The following is a 27,969-nucleotide window of genomic DNA, read 5'->3' on the forward strand; positions in this document are numbered from 1 at the left end:
AATAGCTTCCCGAACCATCGCCTAACAGGCATATCGGCCTGTATGCCGATGGTTGGTCGGCGGGCTTGTCCGGTTTTGGGATGAGGACCAGACGAGCCGTCTTCCAAGTCCGGGGAAACCGGCCTTGCTTGAGGCACATTGTGAACACCTCGCACAAGCGCCCGGCCAGCTCCCCGGTAGCCAGGACCCACGCTTTCCTTGGAACTCCGTCGGGCCCCGGAGCCTTCCCTGACTTGATCCGTTTGGCGGCTTTCTTCAAGTCGTCCATGTAGACCCCGAACTCTTTATTCCACTCCACTTCTAGAGGTGGAGGTGGAGCGGAACCGTTGAGCACTCTCTCCCCAGGATCGTCTGGGAAGAGGGCTCCCACTACTTCCTCCAGAAATTCGGGGTACATGGACTCCGTCGCCGGGGGCGCCCAAGTCCTGAGTTTGTTGAGGATCAACTTGTAAGGGCGCCCCCACAGATCCTCGTCCAGGGCCTCGAGGAGCTCCTGCCATGCGTGGTCCTTGGCCCTCTTTATAGCGTTGGAGTAGAGCTGCTTGGCGGAGCGATACTCTACTCCCGTTTCCTCTATTCGTCGCTGGTGCCGGCTTTTTCTGGCCCGCAGCCATCGACGCCTCGCGTGGACGGAGGAGCGCTTTAGCTTGGCGATCTTCTCCGTCTACCAATACGCCGCTTTGCGTGGATGAGGCTTGGACCGGGGCATGCTGGCGTCACACGCCGCATGCATAACGCCCCCGATTCATTTAGCAGCACCATCCACGTCCTCGGCCACCGTAGTAGCGAAGTCATCGACCCACAGGGAGGTATGGATGGACGTCCGCAACATGTCGACGTCCATCCTCCTGTGGGCCCAGCGGGGAAAGCGCTTTTCAGTCTCCCCGCGGCGGGCCCGGACCTCCGGGAGCGTGGTCGGAAGACTCATCTCGATGAAAAGATGATCCGAGAAAGTCTCAATCCTGGCCACCTTCCATCCCTCCACCCGGCGAGCGACAGAGGGGGTTGCCCACGTTAGGTCAACGATGGACCTCCCCTGGACCCTCACACAGGTCTGGACTTTTCCGCGGTTTAGGATAACTAGTCCCAGGCCAGCCGCCCACTCTTCTAGGATCTTGCCCTTGCCGCCAGTGGTCGGGGAGCCCCACAATTTCGAATTGGAATTGAAATCCCCGGCCACTATCATTGGGCAGGGCAGGAACTTTGCCAGAGCAACCCTTAGGTTTTCTAGAACCTCCTTGAAGTTCGCCACACGCAGTCTCGGGGAAATGTATACCCTGGCAACATATATGTGGCCCCATCTGACCAATACAAACCCGTCACCTGCCTCAACTCGGGAACAGGCGACGGGCTTGCTGGTCTGCCTCCATGTCACTGCTGCCAGGTTGCACCGACTCACCGCCCACAAAGGGGTATTCGGTGGCAGGCGACTCGGCTCAGCAGCCACTCCCAGGCCACAGCCCCGCTCCGCCATCGTGTGTAAGAACACGTCTCGCGTAGCGGGACTACGATTTAAGTTGGCCTGTAGGAATCGGTGTGGGGGCATTTTTAGTAATACTCATCGGAGTCCTCACCCCCGGCACCGTCCCCAGTTCCTACTGGAGGAATATCTGCAGGCTGCTGATCCTTCTCTTCTGGCCCTGTTGAAGGTTCTGTGATTGAGGCAGGCGTCGGCAGTGGGGTCATCTGTCCCGACACTGGTATTTCCGTGCTGGTTTTGTCTACATCCTGAGTCACCACGGGTTCCAGGACAATTGTTGGTTCCCCGATAATCACGGATGCTAGCGCTGGGGTTGGTTGCGGCGGCGGTGGCAGCTGCAGCTGCTGCTGTGTCTACCGGCTCACCATTTCCTTTCCCCCGTTTTTTCTCCTTCTTTAGGGTAGAGGTCTATTCTCCAATTCCATTATTTCCAGCAACTGGAGCCGATCTTTTAACCGGTTGTTTGTTTGCAACCGGGAAGGTCACCGCCTCCATGTTGCTGATTCTGGGGAGTGGACGGTAGGTCTCGGGGTTTTCCTCCACCTCCATTTCCTCTATACCTCTAATCGCTGTGGACCTAGGTTTCACCGGTCCCGCCGCCATCCTGGGTTTCACCTTCCCCTTTGCAAAGGTACAGGTTTTCCCACCTGCGCGATGCCCCGCTGGCCTACCCTTGTCCGCGCAAACGAAACAATTGGGTGATGGCGCCGCAGCTCCGTGCTAAGTGATCGATTCCGCCACATCGGTAACACTGGGAGCTGCGGTCGACGGCACTTGTGCATTGCGCTCGCACATGACCTCCCTCCAGACATTTGAAACACTGGAGGAGGCGTGACTCGAGCGCCTGCACCCGGACCATGAACCAGCCCATTTGCAGCTTCTTATCCTTCTGGATAACGTTGTGTGCCGCAAGCGGGCACCTGATCCATGCCGTATTTAGACCGTTGGTGCCCCGCCGTATGGGGCCAACCTGAACTTGGGTTAGCGTACAGCCTCCCTTCTCCGCTACCGTTGCCGTCAATTCCATCCCCGTCACTGAATCTTCAATATCAAGAATTTTAAGTTCACCAGTTTTTTTAGGCCGGTGATCCTGACTTCTGGGCGGCCTTCAAACAATTTGGTTAACCTATCCTACTCCGGTCTAGGCTCTCTTAGGCTTTAGGCCCGCTGTGAACCCAAGTTCCTCAAGATTTATCTTGGTGCGGACCTCTCGAAGGAGCTCCTCGTAATTTCTCTCGAGGCTCGTAAGAGTGACCGCCGCACTCTATGGCGGTCTCCTCTTTCCCGTCTTCTTATCAGCCGTGGCAGGTTTATTTACTGGCTTGGGGGGAGCCCCATTGAGAGCCTTATTGCCATTTACCTTAGGCTGTGTCCCGCTTTTAACCGCCTTGTTTTTTTTATTCACCACAGTCCACGTCGACTGATCGGCAGGTCTAGTGGCTTTATTTAGGGCAGGGGTGATTCCTCCTGCTGGTTTCTTGTTTCCGGGGTGCGATCTTTTCCCTCCCGCAGCTCCGGTTTTGTTTCCAGCGGCTTTTTCTCTCGCTATTTCAGCGAACGTAAGCTTGGGCGCGGGTTTAGACTTGGGCTCGGGCTTGGGCTTAGGAGCTGACTTTGCTCCCTTCCTCTCGCCCTTACCCCCCGTTTTCTGGCCCCCTTTGCCACTCTTCGCATTGGTCGCCTCCCTTGGAGCCGATATGGCATTCTTTACGACTGGTGGCTTAGCCTTCTCGGTTGGTATTTGGCCGACCAACGGCGCATTCGTTTCCTTGACGCCCAGTCTGGCAACCAGGTTATTGGCCAGGTTCGCAAACATTCCCTCGATCTTAGCGTTGAGGGTGCTCAGCAGCCTGTCCTCCTGGGTTGCCTGCGCCAGTTGTTGTGGCAAGACAGCCTCCTCCAACAGTGTCTTTTTCCCGCAGACTATTGGCCTATGTACTAGTGGCATGCCCTTCGCAGCGATTTCTAAGAGGATTTTTTGCCTCTTAAGTTTCTCCGCTTCTTTCTCCTTCCTCTCTCTCTCGATGGTGTTTTCTTCCTCCTCAGAGGATTCAGGAATCACCTTCCGATATATCTCTCTCGTACGAATTGGGGATCTAGGAGGGGTATTGTTTATCACCTTCACCTCCATTTAATCTTTCCTTTGAGGTAATAACGCTCTCTCCACCATTTCGCGAAGCCTCGCGTTAACCTCTCTCAGAGCGGAGATTTGGACGCGAAGTTCCTCGATCTCTACGTCTCGGGCCATTTGGTTGTCGTTTCCGCCCATACGGCTGACCAAGTGCGTACTTGCCGCCGTAACTGTGGCGGCAGCATCGTTCAGGTGCCCTTTGTCAGTTCCCTTGAGGTGTTTCGCTGTTGTGTAGACGTTGTCCACTTTTCGTATGGCCTCTAGTACCCTCTCGGGCAGATCTACTGTCGGAGCCATCCTCAGCTCCTCTAGCATCTGCTTTTCGCGGAGCTTTCTGTTTATCGAGAGTATGGCCGACACAGAGGGGTCTGCCAGCTCCTCGAGTCTCCGCTTTTCCTTCTCTACCTTCTTTTTAGCCTCTCGAGCCAGCTTCTTGTAGTACTCGCCGGTTGTGGGAGGTCTGCCTCTGCCTCTAAGCGTCTCCGTTCTCTCGCTCGCGTCTTTATTTGTGGATTTGGACACATCAGCGTCAACTTGACGTGGCGTCGTCTTCCTCAATGGACATCACATCGCTTAGGGAGTTCGTAGTGTCCGTTCTGGTCAAAGCTTTATCAGCTTTGTCAATGGCCTTCCCAGACTCAGTTAATAATGAGTCGATGTCTGACTTCTTTTCTCTCAACGTATCAGCAAGGGTAGGGAAATCTCCGTCCTTGCTGGTTGAGGGAGCGCTTTTCACGCGGTTGTCATGCGTAGATTGCCTAGTTCTGATGCGCGCAGGTTCCTTCACGGACTTAATAGTCCTGGAGGGCTTGTTTGTCGGCGTTGACTTCGCCGTATTCTCCGCCTCCATTTCAGTCCCCGCACTCTGCGGCGCTGGCGAGACTCCATCCTCGTTGCAACCCCTCCAAGGGCCTGTTTAAGGCCCCCGGTTGTTGCCTCGCTCACTCCCTAAGCTCATCGTGGGGGGGGGGTTAAAATTATTACTGCTCATCTCGGTTCAATCCCACTTCCCGTTGCGGCTCTATCACCTGGGGCGTGCCCTCACCGGCCGACCGGAAATCATCCGACCGACCGACGCCCCCGAGTTCCCCCAGGGGAGGTGACTATAACTTGGGCCTCCGGAATTATCAACGGGGGTACTGGTTTCCAGCCTCTTACACACCCACGGGCGGGGCCCATCAAGGGGCCGACGCACCGTGGGCTTTCAGGGGTCCCCAGGCTCCGACACCCGGGGCACCGCAGCGGGTGCTGCCAAGCGGGGGGCTCCACGGACGGATGGGGCCAAGGGTTTCGCAACCCACCCATGACCTTGCTCGCCGTGGCGACCAGCCTGAAGTCACGAGTCGTCGGCCGAGGTGACTTCCGCGCCAACGACCCCGCCTGCTTATTGGTCGGCTTAGGGTAAGGAGAGCCCCCACCGTACATCTCCCGCGCGCGGATACCGGACCGGACCATTGCCCGCTCTCCGGCAGCCACCGCACACCAGGAGACAGGGCACGCTGTAGATTGATTAATCCTTATTAACGTATATTAATGGGCGTAACTCTGAGCCAGCCGCCTCATGACAATACAGCCATGAAGTAAAAAAGTTACCACACGTATACGACGCTATCGCAGTTTAAGTTTCGGCACACGCATCGCATGTACCCCTCGAATAAATTTCGTTAACTTCTCATAATTTTTATTTATAACCGGTGTAACGGTAACGATGGCCTCTTATACGTATGACAGCATAATAGACCACTCCGCACACACCCGACAACATACACACGATTATCACACCGTCTCAGGGATAGTTGTAATAAACATGCAATTACACTGACTGGTTATGTGAGCTAGATGCAGCCCGCGATCCGTGTAAATACAACGGAGATTGCATGTAGCACCATTGAGACAGGGCGAGGAATCACAGTGCAACAGAGGCACAAATACTTACCTGGCGCAGAGGCTACCGTGATCATGAAGGCGGTTCCTCCAGGGCGAGGCTCTTCCATTGCACTACGGTCGAGCTGACCCTTGCGAATACCCCTAAAGTGGGTATCTCGGGCGTATAATTTTTGGTAGTCAATAGAGCAGCGCTTTATCAGCGCTATCGCGTCCCGCCACGAACGTAACAACCGTCTTAATTCTTCACCGTTCGTTTCTCGCGATTTTATTGTAACAACGGAAGGTGACTCTTGCTTAGTAAACGATTATGTTTTAATTTCTTTACCGTTTATCTATTGCATTAATAATAATTTTGACGCTAAGAAAGCGTTGCATGTGAAATTTTGAATTTGTGTTAAATATATAATTTGGTGCTACTAAACCGCCGGTTTTCGCCCTCAATTGCCTTGTGTATCCGATTGTGTATCCTGGGAGCTATATCGTCTTGTTCATGTTTTATATAAATGCGCCCTCGCCGGACGTAACAGATCGCACTCGTCAATTTAAAATGGTGGACGATCAAAGTGTGTGTAGGGTCGGATTGACCCAGTGTTCTCCGTGAATGAAAAAATAGGTGTTCTCCGAGGGTTAAAAAATTGTTATAGGTTGAATTTATAGATACATACATTATTTTGTTTAATCAATGAATTTAATCATTAATTCGAAATAGGAAAAATTTTTTTACTTAGAAAGCAACGGGTTCTGAAAACGATATCGCACACAGTTCAAGACTTTATCTACGCAGTCCGTACTATACGTAATTGAAGATGTATTTTACAACAAGAGGTATTGTATTTTAATGTAATATTTATTATTTGAAAAATAAAACGTAACATAATATAATTATCTTCAATAGTGTCTAAATTAACATAGTACAATTAGTTTTATAAAGTACTATAAAAATAATGTTCAAAAAATAATATATTATAAAATTTTAATTTCTGTTTATGTGTTTTCCCATATTCAACTTTATCTTTAGTTGCGCCGTAAGTTTATATGTATACTGTTAACTGTTACACTCACGGTCTAAGGCCGTGGTTACATTATATTATTTTAATAGCTCTATGCAGAATAGAGCTAGAGGAATAGAATTACATATAAACAATTATACGGTTCTATATTTAGAAGATACTGATGATGACACCCACACAAAACAAAAACCTCTAATAGACGTCCATCATGGAGATTCAGAACCTCCATTAGACATATCCATGTAACGTTCAATGGATGTCTAATAGACATCCATAGTTCCGCATTTCACACCTCCATTAGATCTTCATTAGACGTATTGATAGATGTATTTTAGACGTCATATAGCTCAACCATATGTGTTTTATGGAGCTTCGATGGATTATTAATACGCTACATTTAAATTGCGCAAAGGCAAACAAGCTTAAGCTGTTGAAATATTATCAAACATTGCGTATAGTTACTACATCTAATGTGGATCTAAAAAGTTATTATACAAATATAGAAAATGTAATATTAATTGCATAAATATTGTAATTAATACTATGTTGTATTGCATTCAATGGAAAAACCAATTGTATAAATTAATATGGTAGATATTAGAAATATTTTAATATTTTTTGTTAAATAAAAGTTCTTCTCTTTGTATTAAATTAAATAATATTGTTTATTAAAATTTTTATAAAAATTTTTTACAGTTATTAGTATTTTTTGAATTCTCTTAACTTGCATTTGAGAATATGTCTGTATTTGTTTATATCTGTCGATTTTATAATAATATACTTTTTTCTCTAGTCATAATATATAACTGTAATAAACATTTCCTTGCTGTATTGTATTGTAAATTTAAATCATTTGCTTTAACGCTCTTATTGTATTGATATCTTCGTGTATCGATTTTGAGTTGCAAATCGATCGATTTCTGACCAATCTATTCGCAACTCAAATTTATCAGCCAGAGGTTCATACCTCGTTTGTGCTCTCCGTGGATTTACCCGAGGCTTGCACAAAATATATATTCAACACTCTTTGCAACACTCTTTATCGATTAAATGAAATGTTTGCGCGTTATTTCCTGATTTGCGTGCAGATGGTAATAAGCTATCATCAGTAAGCTCGAAAATTTCTATATTGTCAACATTGTATAAATTTTTATATCATTGACATTGCTGTGTATTAAAGATTTCTACATTATCAAACGTAATTATATATATAGTTATATCGGCGATGCATACATGTATCGATAATGAGTTATCGAAATATGAACTTTTGTATAATTGTACAATTTTACTATTTTGTACAAGAATTAAATGTACAAAATAGTAAAAAAAAATTAAAAAATTTATTCAAACAAAGCACCGTTCTCCGGAAAATCGATTTTTTCTCAATTTTCTTGAAGTGAATATACGTTAATTTAGGTGTGCTTTATGCGTGGTATAAATTTTAGTACCTTTTGCGGCATTAAAAATCGAAATACTGAGTTTCAAAGTTTCAACTTTTAACATGGGATTACTATTTCGAGTTATTGTGAAACAGACGTTATAATGAATTGTAAAAAAAATTTTCTCTAAATGTTTTTGAAAAACTAGTATATGATGCTCCATAAAAATAGAAATAATATGCGATATAAGTGTCAATACCCTTGCGATATTTATTTTCGAGAAATACTTGTGTAAAGTACGCGATTTGATGAATTTTTCGGTCAGTTCAGAGTGACAGAAGAGGAGAGGCGTCAGTTACTTGGACAACACGCATGAGTTCTCACGCGTAAAGTTAACATTTTTTAGATGTTATATTATATGTAATATTTTGTATACTAGACATCACAGACGCGCGCTACGCGCGCGCTATTTATTTTTGATATTTTACTGTTATTATTAATTACACTGTTAACCACACAACTGTCAAAATATGCCACGACAGCCGCTCATGAAGTAAGCACAGCGAGAGAACCAATCGGCATCGCGGAAAAGAGGCAACAATAACCGCGATATATTCGAGTATCGACTTTGCACGTCTTTTTTAGAAAGGGATAAACAATTAACTTTAGTAAAATAAATTTTCTTTTTAAGGGGATCCTGCAGCCGTATGATTTACCGACATTATCGTTTTTAGATAGATCTTTTAACTGGCTTTATAGAATTGCAAAAATCTTTTACAGAATTAAAGTCCGCACAAAAATCTAGGGTAACAAACGCGATTTTATATCAAAAACACGAAAAAATTAAAAATATTACTTATTAGGGCACATACAGCTGTCACCTGACGACAATATTTGGCTTAAAACAAAAATTCTGCAGTTTATACATACATAATGTTTGGGAATGTAGGAATAATATCGTGCAAGTAGAAGTAAGATTCAATGCGTACAAAAAAAAATCCATCAAAATTTTATTTTAGTAATGCAAATACGGATGCAGGATGACAAGAAGAGCAGCAACAATACTTAGTTGCCGAATTTTGCGAGAGATGGCGAACAATCGAACAAGGACAGATGTCATTTCGTTAGACAAAGACAGATATAGGGAAAACAAAATTAGAAAGGTTGACATTATCGACATCGAAGAAGTTCGCCTGTCACTGCAGGATCTTCTGAGCCGAAGAGAAAAAAAGAAATAAAAAAATTAAAAACAAATAAAACGGAAGGTTTAATAAGTAAGAAAATTGAAGGAAAATTTGAAAAAGAACATATATGAAAGATTTAAAAAATAAAGCTTATGTAAAGATTATAAATCAAAATTATATTATATAGAAGTGTATATTGCGTTAACAATGCATTTAATTCTATACACAGTAAAAAAGCGTGTGTACATAGCAATCCATATGTTAAAATTTTCTTGTGTTACCAAGATTAATTGAATATTATTTCAATGTAAAATTAACATACAACAGCTATTATGTTATTTTTTTCTTAACATTTTTATGTGTTACATTTATGTCAATGTGATAACTTAACACTTTATATATGTCATTTAGAAATTCAATATTATTTTAAGTTTTTTTAACACAATTACTTTAAAAAATAAACATGTTTTAAAGTTATTTTAACACATAAACAAAAGTTAAACGTAAATTTTCAAATAATCGTAAACTTTGACATACAAAATAATTAAATTTACTAAAATTAAATATTTCTATTACACATAATTTAAGTAAAATCTGTAAAATAATTAATATTATGTTAATATAACTTGAAAAATAAAGTAAAAAAAACAAATATGAATGTAAAGTAGTGTCAATTAATTAACATTTTTAAGTTGTCAACAAGTAACACATGATGAATGAGTCATTTTAACTTAAAATTTAGAGTGGATTTTCTGGGACATGTAAAAAATGTTAAAATTACGTTTTATTTTTTACTGTGTAACCTTGTATTATTCTAAATAATTTTTTATTTTTTCGAATAAACTTTGATGACAAACTAATATTCGGTTTATTTGTCATTGGATCAGTTAACTTTTATTTTACTACTTTCATAAATGTATTGCTATTATTAGTATATAATTATAGTATATAATACACGAAAAGAAAAGGATTTGATACTATAAAAATAACTAACATTTTTTTTGCTGTAAGAGCTATAATTTAGCAATACCTAGTAGCATAATCTTTTTGCAACTTATTACTAACGTAAGTAGCAAAAAGTTTAGCAAAACTTTTGCTATTGCAACAAAAGGTTTTACTATTATTGCAAAATTAATAGCGCTTGCTGCAAAAAATATTTGTTGTCCCATGTTTAACGAATAGATTTGCTATATATAGTAGCAAATCTTTTTTTTCCATGTATTAGTATACTTAAAAATTATTCATGACTGTGTGCTGAATATGCATTCTATTCATTGCATTAGAATTGTAAAAAAAAAACAAAAGAAGCTGATAAAGCAAATAGTGGGTATATAAGGCAGTTACAGATAATGTGCATATATACAGTATATGTTTATTAGATATTTTTAGATATACAATATAAATATATTAGATATATTAGTTATATTAGATATACTTTTAGATATACTATTAGATATACAGTACATATATATTATATAAATAGTACATATGTATATTTTAAATAGATACACTATATCTTTACAGTTTATTTCTAAAAAGTATATTTTAAAAAAATAATTTTATTACTTTCTACATGATTAAACTTATCTTTAAATAAGCTTCAATTTAATTAAAAAAAATATAAAATTTTTAAATATAATAGATGGTGGAGATATTTTAAAAATTATAACATTGTATTTTCAAAAAATCTAAATACATTGTTATAAAGTACTTTTGAGACTATTAAAGTCTTGTTTAAAATATTTTTGCATACCTACTGTTGTATCGCTGATATTCACTTAGAAAGTCGAAACATAAAAGTCAATTTTCTTCAAAGGTGTGTTTCATAAATGTGCATAAAATTACTTATGAAAAAAATACGTGTTTTTTATTATGATACATATTACTGATACGTTCTAGAATATCCAAAAATAATCTATTTGTATTTAAACATCTATTGTATTTAAAATATCGGGATAAGAATACTTGGGTTTCTAGTTACTTACGTTTTCTTGTAAGTTATCGAGAAAATGTCGACAATTGCCAGTTATTACGTAATTTCAAGTTTATCTGTTACTTACTGTTAATTTTGTGCTTATTAATATACGTCAAAAGGGCTATTAACTTGAAACGAAGAGTAGAAGAATGTAGTGCTGGACTCGTATATACTAATATATGGTTTCTGGAATTGATCGGAAGATCACGCGAGAGACTTTCACGTTCGTACCAACAATGACAAGTTGTACCATCTTGTTTCACCTTGTTTGTTGTATTTTAATGGGCCTCATGACATCGTCGAAACCGCTGTCGATTTTACTCCTGCAATCTCTTCCATCAACCAGTCATCACATTTGGGCGACGAATTTGGTCAAAGGATTGCTTCGCGAAGGCCATCAAGTACACGCAGTGAGCACACTCAAGACTAAGGTCGAGGGTAAACTCGCACAGAACTTGACATACGCCGTAAGTACATATGTATTACAAGACTCAAAAATATTCTGAATATGCATCTATTATTTACAATTTTTAAAACACAAATGCGAAAGAATATAAGTTGTTTTTTTAAATATTGTTTTATATTTTATGTAAGATTAATATACTTTCGAGAATTCTAATTTATTAAGTTCTACATGTCTTTTTCTCCTAAAATAAAAAGCACCGTTTTCAGGTTTTTGAAGGTCTTATGAATTCTTCCGATAAATACGAGGATTATGGTCCGGCACAGTGGGAAAAATACAATGCATTTCATATGGCGTATGTTACATATCAATGGGCCATCTACGGATGTGACAGAGTGATAAAAACTAATGCAGCGAAAGAACTTTTAGAAATGATCAAGACTGTTAAGTTTGATGTCATAGTGCAAGACGTTACTCTACATCAATGTTTGTATGGACTGTGGAAGGTAAAGATAAGCGATGTATATTTAGTAAACTGTAATTATTTAGTCCGTCGCATTTTTAAGCGACTGAAATTGTTTTGTAAGTCAAATTTTGTTTGCGGCATTGTACAGCTTTGAAAGTATTTAGTCATTGTTCAATCAATGATAACTTTTATTATCGCTTATTAGTTGAAATAAATGGCATTTTTAAGCTGTAATATACATAAGAAAAAAAATATAAGAATGTAAAAATTCTCGCGGCCCTCTCTCTATGGATTGTAGAATACAATCTAAGAGAAGTTGGAACTATATGTATATAAAATTATATAACTTATTTTATAAGATGATTAAAATGATGATAGATACAACGACATGAATTATGCATTAATGTTTTGCACTGCGTGCTAATAAAATAACGGATTTTTTGTTATAGAGTAATATTTAATTAATTTAATTATTCCTTCTTAATTATTCACAAATAATAGCTACTTAGTTTTAGCAACTTTGCCATTGTCACCCTGTACACTAAGAACAAAAATACTTAAAAATTTATTTGTGGAATATAGGTTTATTTCACAGAAATAAACCTTTTGTGAAATAAATTTTTATTTCACAAATAAATTTTTAAGTATTTTTTTTTAGTGTAAGTATTCTTTACAGGTTGCTAAAGGTAAGCCACCCATAGTTGGCTTTATTCCGTTAGGCGCTGCACCATGGCTCAAGGATTATATCGGTGGTCCAAGTTACTCAACTGTTCGACCTTATGCAAGTTCAGATATTGCAAAACCCGTAGGTTTGTGGCAGAGAACGTGGAATACTCTGTATTTTATCGCGGACGATTTCATGAGACACTATTATTTCTTGCCTATCGTTCAACGGCTCGCCGAGGAATACATAGGCCACTCAATCCAGCCATTACATGAAATAGAAAAAGACAGTATTAATATCGTATTAATCAATAGTTATTGTGCATTCGAGCCTGGGATTCCATTGCCACCGAATGCTCTGGAGACTGGAGGATTGCATGTTCAGGTCGTGCAACCGATTGTTGGAGACGTAGTGGTAACATATTCTGAGGTAAGAATAATTGTTCTTGTTATTACTTAAAAAGTAGCAAAAATATAGCTCCAATATTAGCAAATAAATTGTGTATACTAAGGAAACAGAATTTTAACAAAATCGTGATCAAAAACATTAGAACATTCTCGGACTTACAATTTCTTTTCACAGAACCTATTACAAATATAAAGTTTTAAAAGAACTTAACAAAAAATATAATTTTCTCAATCTTGTGTCTTCTATTAACAATTAAGTGAAATTCGAAAAATTTATTTTACCAATACAGAAAACTAATTCTCAAAATAACACAGAAAAATGTTACATCACGCGTCCCAAATCACGCATACGACGTGATTGTGAGAAACACTGCCTAACATATACGCTTACGAAGTCGCAATACAATAGCACTTCTATAATAGTAATTGAAATCCAGAAACATGTGACAACTATCCCATGAGACAAGCAACTCCGGTCTGCTTTACGTAGCTTTTTGCTTATAGAATAATACGTTTTCTTAATGTATTGCTTACTTTTGAGCTGTTTTGGAAATTAAGATAATATTTTCGTACATTATTAAATGTTTTTATCATTATTTTGCAGGATGTGCGGATATTTCTTGATGGAGCAAAGACCGGAGTCATCGTAATATCGTTAGGAACAAATTTAAAATGGAAAACTGTTGAACTGAACAAGATTAAGAGCATAGTATTGGCTTTGTCAAAACTAAAGCAACGAGTGCTTTGGAAGCTAGATGCTAAAGCTAAAGTGCCATTTAAAATACCGGACAATGTAATGACTGTGAAATGGATACCGCAACGAGAAGTTCTGTGTACGTTTCTCGATTTTTAGAAAAATACGAAAATCATAAAACATGATATATATATATATATATATATATATATATATATATTTCAATATACATATGTTTAATTATTTATTATACATTTTTTTAAAAAACTGTTATATGTATTCAAGTTTACTTTTATGACTTACTTGTAATTTTTTATTAACGATTAGAATGTTAATCTATAAAATTCAATTTTTAGATATTATTGTTTTGTGTTATCTTAGAAATAGCATTAAGGGGATCCTATATAGTGGCAGTAGTTACCGACATTTTTTTATTTTAAGAAATCTTTGAATTGGCTTTACAGAATTGCAAAATTCTTTTACAGAATTAAAGTACGCACCAAAATCTAGTCCGCGACACACGATTTCATATCGGAAACAAAAAAAAATTAAAAATTTTACTAATTTGGGCACATACAGCTGTCATCTGACGACAATAACAAAAATACTGCAGTTTATATATATAAAATGACACCAAGGCGGACTAGAGACAACATTTAGCAACAATATTGTGTAAATAGACCTAAAATTCAACGCTTAGAAAAAAAGATTTTCTCTAATAAAGTTTTATTAAGCAAAAGCACATTCAGGTTGATAGGATAAGCAGTATGGCGTGTAGCGAGAGATGGCGCAGCAATCGAACAAGGACAGATGCCTCCCGTTAGACAAGGACAGATATAGATGTATTAGAGACACCGTTCGCCATTAACGGATCCGTAACAGAACGTCCCAAAAAAATATCCCGCAACAGAACATCCCACGACAAAACGTTCCAAAACAAAATGTACCCTCGACAAAATTTCCCACGACAAAATACCCACGATATAATCAGCAAATAAATATATATGTCATTGTCGGTTCTATTACGGTATTACATTAGCACATGCGTACATACTAATATATGACCACAAATCCATGTGACACCTCGTTTCGCGTGAAAAGTGTATCCGTGGAGGCAGTGTAGGTTCCGCCCCCCGCGGGGGGCTTCACTATTATTAAACTAGACACATAGTGTGCCTTCAAAGTACATGCGTGGGCTTTCCCGCGTGAAAAGTTGTAAACCCATTTGGCTCCTCGTCTCGCGTGAAAAATGTATGCGTGGAGGCAGTAAGTTCCGCCCCCCCTGAGGGGGGCTCCACTATTATTAAACTAGACACATAGGCTGCGTTCGGTTTGGGCGCTCACGCGCTGTAAGCATCACTCTAGCTTCGTTTGATATTCGATGTGCAACGAAGATAGAATGATGCTTACAGCGCGTGAGCGCCCAAACCGAAAGCAGCCATAGTGTGCCTTCAAAGTACATGCGTGGGCTTTCCACGCGTGAAAAGTTGTAAACCCATGTGGCTCCTCGTCTCGCGTGAAAAGTGTATGCGTGGAGGCAGTAGGTTCCGCCCCCCTGCGGAGGGCTCCACTATTGTTAAACTAGACACATAGTGTGCCTTCAAAGTACATGCGTAAGCTTTCCACGCGTGGAAAGTTGTAAACCCATGTGGCTCCTCGTTTCGCGTGGACGTCCTGTCGCAGGATATTTTGTCACGGAGATATTTTTTTGGACATATTGTCGTGGCCAGTCGTGGGATGTTCTGTCGTGGGATATTTTTTTGGAACGTTCTGTCTGACTACCGCCATTAACAGGGGAGAAGTTAGTGGGAATGAGACAAAGCACATTCCAAAGTACAAGAGTGGGGAGGCTGTCTCTCTCGATCGTTCGCATAATTCCCTGTTAATAACGGACTGTGTCCTAACTCTTACTGGAAGAACTCTAGATATATAACATAAAAAACAGGATTAGAAATGTTGACATTACCGACGTCAAGGAAGTTCGGCCTCCACTATATTGATTATATAGGATTCCCTTAAGTAGAATGAGATTTGTAATTGCGAAAATTACTTATACGTTTTTATATTATTAAAATCACCATTCAAATATTTTAGTAAAATATCGCGATAGATTTACACAAACGCATCGCGCTTATAATTAGTTTATAGATTGAACAATTCTTACACATATCACTTATCATAGTGAAAACTCAATTTTAAAAATATATACGGTACAAAAATCAATTATTGTTCTTGTTTGCAATTAAACTCATTTACAATTAGTTATTTTGTAGTTCGTAATGCCTAAACAATTTTATTTTGTTTTATAGCTTTGTATACTTACGATAATTTTGTTTTTTTTTTTTAATTATACAATTACATTTCATAATATAATCTTGTTATAAAAAAGTCAGTTTTTTTCTAATAAATTTGTAAATAATTTGCAGGCAACAAAATCTGTGGATTAAAAAATACTAGTTATTAATTTAAATGTAATTTTTACAATTAACAAAATGCATATATATTAATTTCATATTTTGATTATAATAATTGAGAGTCATAATTTGTTAGAATAAATTTTTATGTTTAGCTCATAAGAATGTGAAAGCATTCTGGGCGCAGGGTGGTCTTCTCAGCACGCAAGAAGCCATTTGGGAAGGTATACCTATGATTATAACGCCTTTTTTTATGGATCAAAAGTCCAATGCGGAAATATTAGTGGCTAAAGGCGTTGGTATTCGTTTGGATTTTAAAATTCTATCCACGCAGTCCGTACTACACGCAATTGAAGAAATATTTTACAATAAAAGGTATTATATTTTAATATAACAATTATTATTTGAGAAATAAACACAATGTAATTATCTCCAATAATGTCTAAATTAACATAGTTTAATTAGTTTTATATAAAGTCCTGTAAAAATAATATCCAAAAAATAATATAAAATTATATAGAATATAGAATATAATATAGAATTTTATTTTTTGTTTATATGTTTGCCTATATTTACCCACACAGCAAAATATATCTGAGATATAGTCAGATATTTTTATGCCTACAATTTCAAGTCAAATCTGAGATATCTTATTTTCAGATATTCACAGAATATCTGCAGGACATCATTACTTGATATCATATTATATCTTTGAAAAAGACATCTTTGCAATATTTGCATTCGAATATATGGTCGATTTAGAGTCAGCTCTTATATTTTATAAAGATCAACTCAAGTTTATTTATAGCCAATAAAACAATCCGAGAGGACTTGGACGCCGCGCCGTACTGATTTGTCCCGGCAAAAACCGCGAGGGAACTTAGAAAATTTTCACTCGGGCGGTGCCGGAGGTAACGACCGCGGCGCGAAAGCAACTCGCCGCGAGGGGACTTAGAAAACTTTTGCTGGGGTTGCGCCGGAGGTAACGACCGCGGCACGAAAGCAACATGCCGCGAAGGGACTTAGAAATTTTCGCTCGGACGAGCGCTAGTAACATGCGCTGCCGCGACGCGGCTACATGCGCCAGTACTTTCTTGTAAGCAAAAATTCTTATGCACTAGGATAAAAGGCGAGTCTGTGAGATACTTGGCTTTAATATTTTTCGTGATACCTCCGAGATATCATACAGTGCAGAAATGGCAAAATGCAAAATATTTGAATAGTATCGAAGTATAATTTTGAATTTGTTGTGGATTCTTATGAAAAGAACTTTTTTATATTTGAAGAAAAACTCAGAATTGGTGACATAAAAATGAATTTCTTTTGAACTCTTAAGAATCATTTTAAAACAGAGAATAAATACGGAAAAACAATTAATTTCATAAATCAAGAATTTAAAAAGAATTCTTTTCTTCTTGCTATTTGAGTTGTATGTAACATATCGCTTTTAAATGAGGCATAGATATCTGATATATATATGCAGATATCATATCTGAGATAAAATTATCATGGCTTTTTATAATCTTGGAGATGTCTCTGAGATATTCTCATGATATCTTGCGCAATCAGATATTCCGTTATTCAGATATCTTCTAGATATCTTGGTAATATATTTTACTGTGTGGGTAGCTTTATCTTTAGTTAAGTTTATATTGTATTAATTATAATGGTAAAATATTTTTCGTGCAGTTATACAAAAAACATGAAACGATTATCCAGCGAATTCCGGGATCGACCATTACCGCCATTAGATTTAGCTATTTGGAGCATTGAACACGCCGCTCGTCAACCAAATGGAAGTTTAACAACGCCGCTGAGATCTCAAAGCTGGGTGGAACAAAATCTAATCGATGTCTATGCATTTCTGGTTTTTACTGTTTTTAATCTTTTGATAATATTGTTAAGTGTATTCTTTGCATTAAAGTTACTCATTAATTTTTGTTATAATCGCATCGTGTCTAAATTGAGCAAGAGTAAACAGTCGTAAGTTGTTAAAATATTAACAGATATTTCGTATAGTTATATATAATGTTATATGTAATATAAGAAAATAGAATTAATAAATAAATGTAGAAACTGTGGTATTAACTCTATATAGATATTGTAAGTAATAAATAATATGTTGTATTATGATAAATTGTCCAAATAAATAAAGATGCTGGTAAACATTAAGAATATTTTATATATTTGGTAAATCAAAACTCTTTTTCGCAATGAATAAAATAAAGTTTTAGCAACATTTTTATTAAATATTTACACCAATATAAATATTTTAAAACATTTTTATAATTTAAATTTAAAGATGCAAACGTTATTTTGTTTAATTAATGAATTTTAATTATTAATTTCAAAACAAAGATAAAATTTCTCACAAAAAAGCAACGATCAAAAAGATTGAAAATAATGTCGTTAATGGAAAGTCAAGAGATTTCATTTCAAAATGTAGGTCGATTATGCGTTAATTCTCTTTTCGTTTTATTCGAGATTTTTCTCCCTTTTCCGGTATTACGTAAAAACGGTTTTTCGGCATATAGATCCTTGATACGCACGCCGTGGGCTGGTTTGATTCCATTATTTCTTTCGATGTGCACTGACCTATCTCTCAGGATTCTCACAATTGTATCCTTTATTCTTTCCTTCCCTTTACGATCTGATTGAACGATTCCGCTAAAACGATTCCGTTTAGATGATGTTATCCTTTGTATCTAACAATTGTGATAGCTTAACTAAAGAAAAGAGCAAATCGAAGTTGAAATTTTTCTCGCAATAAACTATGAGTATCGTGAAGAGACAATTGTCTGAGGCTGTAGGTATGATTAAAGCGCAAGAAAGTGATGTTGGATGTTTCAAATAAGTGCGCACACAAATGTGTTGAAAAATAAAAAAAAAACACTGTAATTATTATTAATCAAGAAAAGTGAAAATGGAAATAGAGAACGGAAGTAAAAACAAAAGTAAATATTATAGTTTGAAGAAAAAATTTAAATAACTTCTATTTCCGCTGCTTTCTTTTCTCCTTCTTGACGGTAAAAAAATAAAAAGACGGTCTTTCCAATCTTACAATTAAGAAAATCTTAATTGAGTCTTTAAAACATGTGAGATCTTTTAGAGATTTTAAACTTTACCTTCTATCTTTTATTTTGCGCAAAAAATAGATAAATAAATAGGCTATCAATAGTAATTAAATTATTCTTTTACTCTTATTTTTTATTTGTTAATATCTTAAGCCAAAGCTAAAGATAGTAGAAAAAATATATAATTTAATGCTAAAAAATTAAATAAATTTATTTATTTATAAGTATCTTTAAATATTCAATATATAAAACATCTTGGAAAATTCTAACAAACGTTTTAAAGTTAACGTTTCTTCTATTTCATGTACACGCATATATTTTTAAAATATATTTTAAACCTTTCTTTGCTATAGCAAAAAATTGTGCCGGAGTAATTATATACTCAACCTATTTTGCTTTATTTTAGTAAAACTGTATTTATTGTAGCCGACGTTTTTCTTATAAATGGCCAAGTAGTTCATTTACATGCTAGACGACCTGAAAAAAATGCTAAAACGGATGCAAACTCATCACGCGGTTATTACTATAAAAACAGTCAGAATGTTTGACTGTTAATCGTGTCTTTTAATGTCTCCATAGTATGTTTCTGTTTGATTTACGGAAGCATATAAACTGACAGGGTAATCTGCATTTTTAAGTTATGAAAATATTATACTTATAGATTAGGTATGTTCTTAATAATTAATTATTAAGTCCCCTATTATGAGATAGGCTCCTAATATGCGACAGCGAGGTTTCTGCTAAACTAATAGGCCCTATCTGTTGGTTCCACCATAAACTTATTGCCTTTGGGGTAAAACCTATTTAGTGAAAAATTCATTGTTTGATCGTGCGTGTAGTCGTTGCAGAGAAAGAAATTGTGAAATTGGATGTTGTCAAGTGTCATGGATATGAGTCTTTAAACCTTGTTTATTATATAATTAATAAATATTTGGCAATAAGTTCTGCATGCAGCGATAGAGTAAGGTCGTATTAATAGGAAAATACGGGATATGTTGAGTTGCTCAATTGTAGTAGAGATTAGATTTGGTGATCGTGAAACCGCAAGGCGTGGTGCTCGTAACATGAGATACTTAGGGTATACTCCTGGGTTGCTGGAGTATGAAAGTTATTGTATAGTAATAAAAGAAGAGAAAATACTATATTAACGTTAAGGAAAGGTTTATACGAATTTATAAGACTGTGCTGACCTTGATTTGAGAGGGAAGGGTACAGAAGGAAAATTAGGTACAATATTGAGTATAAGTGGGTTTACGATTGTTGCAAATATGCTTCTCCATTACATTTGTCTTTCAAAAACTTTAAATAAAGTTTTTTAATTGCAATATCATGTATTTTGCACTTTATTAGCGATTTTCCGAGGTCTCTCATATTAGGAGCACACTTTTGCGATTTTGTTGAAAGCTCATTTTTCACATTTTTCTAATTTTCAGCAAAATTAATATTTAAATTAAATTTTACATTTTAGCATCTTAAAGCTTATTAAATTTCCTTCAAAATAACCTACTATATTTTTCAATTCTGCCCATAGACTTCCGGCAATCACACAAAATAGATACGGTATATCATAATCGGGTACTTTCCTCTACTATTGTAGAATTATACCAATTTTAACCACATGCTGATTCTAACTTGGGATTAACTCAAAGTACAGATCTTTATAAAAATATCAAAAGTTCAGTCATTTGTGAGTTACGAACAATCGCAAATTATATTTTACAAGTATTTTATAAATATTTTATAAGTATGTACATGATATAAATAATGAAAGAAAATTCAGAAACGCAACTAAATTATATAAAAATTTATTATTTTGTTTAATTTCAAATAAACCTTTTTACTGTAATAGAATTTTGAGACTGCAACAGAATTTCGAGTTTATTAGAAATTACATGAATGAAAAAAATCTGAAATACACTATAAATATAAAATATCTTACTAAAAATCTTAACGCTATGAAGACGATTTTTTGCAATGTCCCTAAGACAGGATTAATAAATAATGTGTTTTCTAATAAGGCATATGTAAATACGGTTTTATTACTAGGCAAGAACGATTTTGTGTTCCGTCCAGCGGAAAAGTTGACAATTTTTCTTTAAAAAATTATTTTTTCTGTCTTTGATTATTATCGTAATGACTTCACACATGAGAGATCAAAACTTAGAGAGCACGATCTAAGTAACACGATCGAACATATGCATCAAAGCATGAAACACACAAATCTAAACAGCTATTTCTCCCGCAAGAAAAGAGAGACACATTCCTTATTGGCTTCTGAATCCAGACTATTCAATCTTGTTTTCCATGGGACAATTTTACAATTTTGAATGGAGAAAATGTAAAGAACAGATTTCGAAAAGTGTTATGTCGATGTCGTAATAGATTCTACTTTTTCACAGTTTAATATTTCATTTACTTCGCATATGTGGCAAAATCAAAAGTGTTTTAATTATTTTTGTGCATTTTGGATATTATATACATGTCGATACATATAAGACACTTAAAATCTAAAAAATTTGCAGTAAATAAACAAACATTTTAAGATCATATAAAGTTAAAGCATTCGTCGATGCATGCAATTGTCTATCTTTGGACTAACAATAAGATTTTAGTCTGACATTTTAGTCTTCTGTTTTAAAATTTAGTCGTCTGTTGCTATTATGACGAGGAGGTTTTGCCGTTCTTGGATTAAACAGTTGATACAATAATTTATCGGAGATAAACACACAAATGTTCGATGTATGTATGTTCATTTATGAGCAACGCGACAAGTCACTTTAACTCGATCGCTGTGCTTCCGGTATGGTGATAACAGGATATCGAGTAGGCAAGGCGAGTATTAAATTGGAATCCATCAATTTCTGAAAGGAGATAAACAAAGACCTTTGACAGGATGCGGTTCTTCGTAGCATCGTCAAATTTGATCGATCAATGTAGTGTTGGATTAAATCTTTTGCTAGACTAAAAGTAGTCTAGCTACCAAGTGGCGAATTTTTCCATTCTTTTCCATTCTTTTACTCATTACGAACAGAACATTTCCGTTTCTCGCGTTCGGGCGAAGCGACAAATCAATACAGATATGATATCGACATTTTTTCAACACTTTGCTATAGCTACAACTCACGAGCAAGATTGGAGATATAAAAAAAAAATTGAATAAGTTGTAACCAAATTGCTTAACATAAAATATATATATATTGAAGCACAATGCAATAATTAATTGTACAATAAAGTATTATAATTTTATTACAAATAATTTTTAGAGAAGCAAATAAAATTTATTGATATTTTAGCAAAAAATTTATTTCTATGTGATTTTCATTTGTTTTGTAATAATAAAACGATCGTAAAGATTAGATTTTTGCCTCTTGCGATAAATCACAAGCGCATACAATTGAAATTGTATCAACTGATTACAATTTTTCGGCGAGTGATCAGTAAGAAATAAATTTTCTGATATAAAATGCCATACAAATTTTAACGTAAAATGTGCTAAAGCACCTGCGAGAAAAGCGGTGGCGAGATATTTTTAGTCTCGACATTAATTGAATTTATGATATAAATCAAGCGAACATTCGTGTTATGTGATGGGCGATCTGCTAGCTCGTATAGTATAATGTAAAACAAAAGGATGCGGATGGAGTCGAGTAATACGTGAAAAAACTTCTTTCAATAGCAAATAGATGTGATTAAATAAAAGAAAATAATAAAAAGAAATTTACTTCAAATAATCTCAAGTATAGCATTAAGAGATTTTGCAACAACACTGAAAAAAGGTTTTGGTTATAATAACCAAGGCTTGGTGAAATAGCTTCAACTAAAGGGTTTAGTGATTATGACAAAATATTTGGTTAATGTTAACCAAATTTGTTAACATTAACCAAATTACTTCGTCATAATCAATAAACCCTTTAGTTGAAGCTATTTTACCAAGCCTTGGTTATTATAACTAAAACCTTTTTTCCGTGAATACGTTTCTCTGAATTTAAGATTATATTATCTACTGCTTCCATTTAATGGAAAATTTTTGTTTTTATTCAATAAAAACAAAAAAATATATAAGTATTTTTGTTTGTATTGTAAATATACATAATTTGATATGTGTATAACGGACCACTTTTAATATATTTAAACCATTAGCACTCTGTGGTGGCAACTAGCGTTATTAGATAGTATGTCTTCTACTCATATTTGGTCAGTGCGCTCGAAGCTGTTATTCGTCTTGGCACTGTAATTTGGCAAGATAAGATTTTTTTTTATAGTTTGATCTAAATTTTGCAATTTTCAACTAGCCTTCAGTTTATTTGGTATATCGTAATGAGTTTTACTTATGCATATATAAATTAATATTGTTCTTTTTGTTTTAAAGTAAAAAAAATTAAAAAAATAATACAACATAATTTCAAGTTTAGAGATTGATTTAATCAGTACCCAAAAGGCAAAACGGATCGAGCAAAACACATGGTCTGTTAACGACATTATGACTTTGACATTGTTTAAGCGTTATTATTATTATTTGTTAATTTAGATGGTGAATAACTACAAAAGAAAAATAAATCGACAGTCTTGGAACGAAAATAGTATGAAAAAATGCTATTGTAAAAGTTACTGCTGGTGCAATGGGTCTCAATAAGGCGTCGTCTTTATATAATGTGCCAAAAACAACTTTAAAAAGAAGACTGACTAAATATAATTCTACCAAAGATATTGACAAAGCCACAGAAAAAAAATGGATAGGTCCATTTTGCCTCCAAAAGTAATCCGTTTTACCTTGCTATGAATAAAAATGGACCAAAAAGATGATATTAAAAATTATTTAATATCTTTTTTATCTGTGATTTGATTAAAGTCTGATTAATAGATAATAAGAAGAAATAAATTTCTATTTTATAACATATATAATTATGTTATAATAATTTTATAATAAAGCTTACTGTTTCTGCGCGTAAATATTTTTTTCGTTAAGTGTGCCGTTTTGCCTTCGTTTCCTTCACATATACAAACAAATAGATAGGTGATAGACAGACAGATATTATGGGAAAATTTGATGCAAATTTCACGAAGCATTCTCTATGTACGAATTGCAGGATATACATGTTTCTCAAAGAAGAACGTTAGAGACAGTCACTCGAGAGTATTTTCTTCTCTGATCGTTAGTAACGGTTCTCGACCGTAACAGATCGACCGTGAAACTGAAGCCATTTTTTATTTTCTTGCAAATGCCATAGTCACTCCTCTTAAACTCCTTAGGAAAAAACACGGTCAGTTCTGCAATCGGAAAACTAACTTTGTAATGTGTTCGACGATAATATTATACATACAATAAGTTGTTCAACTATATATAACGTGAGGTACATGTCATAATCCACTTTTCAAGAGTTTTAATTATGGAAATCACTTACATCATAATAAAAAGTTTATAAATTAAAGAACTCGTATAATTCATAAAATTTGTTTATCGATATTAACTGCAATTCCGCAATTAATTATTATTCTAATTTATAATAGCTCTAATTATTATATTATTTGAGGTGCATTCGTTAAGAAATTTAATGAGAAGGAATTAAAAAGTTGCAACAGATAAAGAGTTATTTAATTTTTTAATCAAGAAAACATTGCTGCGAAATTTTTTTGAGAATCTATATCTGTTTTTTAAATATATTTTTCTAGGCCTAAAGTACTATGTATAGTGTTTTTTAAGTAACAGCTACAGCGGACCCAGTTCTCTTCGCACGCAATTCAACAAAGAAGATAGAACATCGAAGATAATGCCTCTCGACTTCTCTTTCACATTTACACACACATATAGAAAACCAATTTGAGGATGTCAACGAGGATGCTTGAACATATGCGTTTGTAAGCCGCACACACGTTTTTCTCAAAGGTCAGTATAATGGCGTCGACTACCCTCCAGTTGTCTTTTATATAATACATCAGCTTATAAAAATACTCTACAGAAGTGTTATGTTATAAGGTAACTTTTTCTTTGTTCACGAAGAACATTCGCGACTATAGGCGCAAATCGCGATCGATCGATTGGAAACGCTTCTGTTGTTCCCTTCTATTCGAGAAGTAAAGCGATCTATTAGAATATCAGAATAATATAAATTTAATTATCTTCCTTAATCACATATATTACTTTATTATGATGGGTGTACTTTTCTTTCATTACAATGTATAAAATATGTATTTTTTGTGCACTTATTATATATAAATTACTATATGTGTGTATAGACTATTATACAAATTTATATAATTTTGCGAGTTTTACGACTATTTGATATTATATGTTTCTGAGCATCAACGTATTCTAAATTATTATTTAAATTTATAACTCTCTCTTTCTTTTTTTCTTTCACTTTTATTCTCACTCTCACTTTTTCTCTTTCTTTCTCTTTTTTCTATTTTAAATATTTGGTTATTATTTGTGTGTAAGTATGAATAAAACAATGTGTATCGATGAATTTATTAATTATGTATTATTGTTACATGCTTGCTATAAAGCACAATTTTTTGTGGATTTTTATATTTAATTTTCGCTTTTATCGCGGCAGTTTTTTGTGACAGTTGGACGATAACAGAGATATACGATATACTGCAATTGCTTAATGTGAGAATCTCGTTAATCGATAATGTCAAACATATGACACGTTCGACGATTAGCAAATACTTTTTTCTTTATTTAAAGAGTGCTGTTAAAACTTATGTAGTATCACATTGATAACATTTATCTTTATAGCACTTTAGAGAACTAAGGCAAATGCTACTAATATTGCTATTATTTATATTGCACAATAACCAAGAATAGCAGATCGACGAAAGTCAAAGCACTCTGTGTAAAAGTGAATACGAATGCTTTATTTGTGTGCGCGCCTAATAAATTTTCAATGTTTTAGAACAGCAAAGTTTGTTACCTACGCCAGTTGTGTTCTATGAATCTCCATAAAGATAACAATCTTCCGAGATCATAGATAAAAAGCGATTAGCGCGTTTTGGGGGTTCTAATTCGGTTATCACGTCTATTTCCTCGGGTGAGAATTACGTCTCCGCACTAACAGTGTCTATATCCCGATTCCTAACTAATATTATTAAGACATTACACATAAAACTGTTACATATTTCCCTGTCGATCTCGTATTATTATCAGAAATTGAAACGTTTAATTAATTGTCTTGACTGATTTCCTCGCTTTAATTGGTTATTAACTTATATTACACAAAAGGTATGCCTGATGATAGCTCTTTAATATGCGAAGGTGAGAATAGCATCTCTCTCTTTGGATATATTGTCTTTCTTGATAAATGATTCAGGTTCTCTCGGACGGTAATACCGAGAATAATGCACAGCTCGGTTGCTTAAGGGGATCCTAAAGCCGTCTGTAATACCGGCTTTTTTTCTTAGCACTAATCTTTTAATTGACTTTATAGAAATGCAAAATTCTTGTCTAGAATTAAAGTACGCATCAAAATCTAGGTCATGGTGGTCAAATTTATATCGAAAACGAAAAAAAATTAATATTTTTGTTAATTTTTGGTATACGTGACGACAATATTTGCTTTGTACAAAAATTCCACGATAAATATCCACAAAATTAGACCGGCATGACCTAGGGACAACATTTAAGAACAATATCGTGCAATTAGATCTAATATTGAAAACCTAGAAAAAAAGATTACTTTATATAACTTTTATATGTGCAAAAGCACATTCAGGTTGACAGGATAAGCAATATTGCGTGTGGCAAGAGATGGCGCAGTAATCGAACAAAGACAGATGCCTCTCGTTAGACAAGGACAGATATAGATATATGACAAAAAAACAGAATTAGAAATGTTGACATTACCGACGTCGAGGAAGTTCAGCCTTCACTTTAGGATTCCCTTAATGTATTTTGGTTGATAGAAAAAGGGACATTACGACGTTCGCGGTTTTTTTTTTTTTTTTTTTTTTTACAACTGCCGAACTTAATGATGCCGGTAGGCTTTTATAAGGACATTATAATGACTGCGACTTTTACTATAAAAACTGTACTCCTTGATAGTGGGTTTTTTTTATGTATCTGCTTCATGTCCTGTTACATCATGATCACTCTTGATGTGTATATAATTTTATGTGCGAAGTATTAATAACGTTAAATGTGTTTTTACGTGGACATATTCTAGAATGTCTTTTGAAATATAATGACATTTATCTTTTGCTTGCAAGCAATCTAAGTGAATTAAAACGTGAAGAAATGTAATCTTAAATATGTTTTATGTTATGCTTACTATGCTTTTCATTATATTCTTAAACTAGCATGCCTCGCCGGGCTTCGACCCGGAGAACATGTGTATTAAGACACGCAAATAGTCTCTCTTTCTTTCCCTCCCTTCCCCCTCCCCCTCTCCCCTTATTATTTCCTGAAAAATTAAAAAAATTAAAAAAACTGGTTTTTAAAAGATCGGTAACGAAAAATTATATACTTTATGGCACTCCCCGGGAAATTCAACCCCTACTTTATGTACAATTCTTTGAGATTCGGTCATTCCGAACCGGTTTCCAAAAAGATCGGTAACAAAAAATAGTACACTTTATAGCACTCCCCGGGAAATTATACTCCTTCTTCATGTATAATTTTTTGAGATTCAATCAATTATTTCCCTAAAAATTGAAAAAATTTTAAAAACCGGTTTCTCCAAAAAGATCGGTAACAAAAACTGTACACATCATGGCACTCCCCGTAAAATTCTACCACTACTTCTTTAAGATTCGGTCAATAAATTCCCGAAAAATTAAAAAAATTTCCGTACCGGCTTCCAAAA

General features: G+C 35.7%; 1 protein-coding gene and 1 non-coding gene across 3 annotated transcripts; both read left to right on the forward strand.

Annotated features, from left to right (window-relative positions):
- Positions 1-5,539: 5,539 nt before the first annotated feature.
- On the forward strand, positions 5,540-5,707 carry LOC139809243 (U1 spliceosomal RNA). Its single transcript, XR_011731063.1, has one exon. It is a non-coding gene; the product is annotated as a U1 spliceosomal RNA (small nuclear RNA).
- Positions 5,708-10,784: 5,077 nt separating this feature from the next.
- Positions 10,785-18,260, forward strand: LOC139808348 (UDP-glycosyltransferase UGT5-like). 2 transcript variants are annotated; one of them, XR_011730842.1, is made up of 7 exons: positions 10,785-11,513; positions 11,719-11,955; positions 12,592-13,008; positions 13,591-13,819; positions 16,250-16,469; positions 16,903-17,190; positions 17,784-17,919. XR_011730842.1 is itself a non-coding variant. In XM_071770226.1 (6 exons), the coding sequence occupies exons 1-6, from the start codon at positions 11,226-11,228 to the stop codon at positions 18,079-18,081; spliced, it is 1,689 nt and encodes a 562-aa protein (XP_071626327.1). In that variant the 5' UTR covers positions 10,787-11,225; the 3' UTR covers positions 18,082-18,260. The 2 variants fall into 2 exon arrangements, 1 of the variants encoding a protein (XP_071626327.1); XM_071770226.1 differs by lacking the exon at positions 16,903-17,190 and having other exon boundaries at positions 10,787-11,513; positions 17,784-18,260.
- Positions 18,261-27,969: the final 9,709 nt, after the last annotated feature.

This window comes from Temnothorax longispinosus, chromosome 2, assembly GCF_030848805.1.
Source record: "Temnothorax longispinosus isolate EJ_2023e chromosome 2, Tlon_JGU_v1, whole genome shotgun sequence".
In the NCBI taxonomy this organism is placed as follows: Eukaryota; Metazoa; Arthropoda; class Insecta; order Hymenoptera; family Formicidae; genus Temnothorax; species Temnothorax longispinosus.

Bases quoted from the DNA above. Each gene is read 5' to 3' on its own strand.
- LOC139808348 (XM_071770226.1), top strand. From the start codon at position 11,226: ATGGTTTCTGGAATTGATCGGAAGATCACGCGAGAGACTTTCACGTTC. The intron at 11,514-11,718 runs GTAAGTACATAT...CACCGTTTTCAG, and splicing joins CACAGAACTTGACATACGCC to GTTTTTGAAGGTCTTATGAA. The intron at 13,820-16,249 runs GTACGTTTCTCG...TTTTATGTTTAG, and splicing joins ACCGCAACGAGAAGTTCTGT to CTCATAAGAATGTGAAAGCA.